The sequence below is a fragment of the Arachis ipaensis genome, chromosome B04 (genome assembly GCF_000816755.2).
Source record: "Arachis ipaensis cultivar K30076 chromosome B04, Araip1.1, whole genome shotgun sequence".
NCBI lineage: Eukaryota > Viridiplantae > Streptophyta > Magnoliopsida > Fabales > Fabaceae > Arachis > Arachis ipaensis.
In genome coordinates this window covers 39,048,001-39,050,379 of record NC_029788.2, presented here as the reverse complement: position 1 = coordinate 39,050,379, position 2,379 = coordinate 39,048,001, and the positions used below count along the sequence as shown (strand labels likewise).

Genomic DNA, 2,379 nt, shown 5'->3' with positions numbered 1-2,379 from the left:
TGCTTGTTACTTAGAAACTTATCAATATGCCACTTACATTAACCCACATTTTACTAACTCACTAATTTTAACTTCTTAAACTCTTTTTCAATTCTAACCAACCTAACATTTCATATTCTCTCTTCTGTTTTTCACTTTCTTTTAACCTTCTAACCATGGCATACTGATAATTTTTCCTAATTAACATGCCTTCTATTACATTTTGGATTGTAAATTTTCCTTTTTGGACTTTTAACTCCTATACAATTCTTAATGCACATTTACTTAACTCATTTTCCTTATCCTTTTGCTTCTTTGCCACTTTGTGTTTTGGTATGCGAAATTGTTACTCTGAGGTTGTAAAATTATTTGTTCGTTCTCTCCCTGGCAATGGCGCCAATAACTGGTGCACAATACCATGGTCCAAGCATAACTTCACAACTTCGCACAACTAACCAGCAAGTGCACTGGGTCGTCCAAGTACCACTACCACTAAGGGACAGAACCGTGAAGATGATGATATGGTATTGGTTATTTGTTGTTCCCTATTTCAAATTTGATATGACAACACCTATGAAGCACTCATACAGGTATAACAAAATTTGAAAGCATCTTCCAATTTCATGTATTATTTTATCTAAACATGAGTTATATGTCTGAGTCTCATAAGTTTATAACCTCATTTTTGCTGAAGATTATTTTTTTCATCCCTTCTAGCTTTTACACCATTATTGCCTATCATATACAGCATTGAAAGATAGTTGAAGTGGTACACATTTAGTGGTTGAAGGCAAGAGCTTTCTTTTGCTTCAAGCATACTATAGAATTGTTTATTATATGCATATATACTAACTACCCTGTGTTATGCATATATCCCAAGAACTCATTGTGTTTTTAACAAGAATATGATCATTTAAATATGAAACTTTAGATCCTATATGGCTATGTTTTTGTAACTTGTACAGATTCGGTTTCAACTGGAGACGCTTCTTGCCTTGAAGGCTCGCTTGGCAGGTGAGAATGAGGTATATGCTAGGGAAAACCGTTTTCTAAGGGAGATTGTGGAGTACCATCAGCTGACAATACAGGATGTAGTGTACCTGGATGATGGCATCGCCGAAGTCCCAGAGGTTTATGACAGCTCGAGTGGGGTGTCCCGGATAACGTCTTTCAACCCATCACCATCAGAATCACCTCTTCGAGTGGTTATTCGGAAATCAGAAAGTTCACCTATTCTCCCAAATGAGATGTTAACTGTGATAGAAAAAGATAGTAAGAGTGCATCAGAAAATGAGGCTCCTCTTCCTAGGGTCTCAGCTTCTCCAAAGTGATATATCTGTTCTCCTTCAAACAATAGCATTTAGTTTAGATGGGGTTCTTCTTGTTTAGAATCAAGGAAAATGCATGTTTTTCTTTTTTGTAGCATTTATTAATTTGTTTCTATTTTTTACCACTATGAGGAAGAGGCTGGGTGATATTTCAAGAAACTACACATTTATTTATTTATTTATTTATTTTTGTGTGACTTATGTTCATGATTTTTGATTGTATTGACTGATATTGATCTATACAAAGTTATTCTTTTTCTTTCTTTTTGTAAAGTCTTGTAATTGAAATTGCACTTTTTTCTGATCTTTATATTAGGGAAGTATTGGTATTCTGATTCAATGCATTAATAGAAGTCAAATTATCATAAGAAGATTAATAAGTTAAATAACAACAAAACCAGCCAGAGATTTTGGATGGTGAATTTTCTGAACAAAAATCCTATATTATATGGTACAGTGGCCTCAGAATCAGAATGTTACAAAGTATCAGTAGCAAGTCTAAATCAATTCATTCCTTTCTTTTGCATCAGAAGATGCACAATCAAGCTTTGAAATGACTTCATCTTATTGCCTCATCTTAGAAGTAATTAAAATTCTCTACTAGTAAAATAATATTAACCAGTACAAGTAGATAACACAAGTTCATATATACTTGTAAATGTTTCATATAACGATACCATATAGGCATTTACGAAAATGATCTCATTTCATGTCCTTTATATACTTTTCAACAATCATCACTGTACTTTAGAAAGACCTAGAACTAACTCAGCTCATGCCTCGTATGAAGTATTTAAGTAATAGTGACTGAATTTTCCTTTTTGACCATTCTCTGAAAATTAATCTTTACCATCATCAGTATTTATTTTGGTCTAGTGAGATGGAGAACCTATTTCATAGTTAGACCATTTTTTGAGCTACATACCTATTTCAAGTGACAACCAGGATTATGAAACCACTGTATATTGTTTGATCATAACTTTAGTTATTTATAACTAATCTATAACAAATTAAAGAAGCAATATCACAAGTGAAATGATGTTGATTATCCTTATTCTCCCTTCTTACAAAT

The 2,379-nt window shown here is 33.0% G+C and overlaps 1 protein-coding gene across 1 annotated transcript; it reads left to right on the top strand.

The window, feature by feature from the left end:
• LOC110270615 lies at nucleotides 465-1,474 on the top strand. Its single transcript, XM_021120168.1, has 2 exons — nucleotides 465-503; nucleotides 945-1,474. The coding sequence occupies exons 1-2, from the start codon at nucleotides 501-503 to the stop codon at nucleotides 1,308-1,310; spliced, it is 369 nt and encodes a 122-aa protein (XP_020975827.1). The 5' UTR covers nucleotides 465-500; the 3' UTR covers nucleotides 1,311-1,474.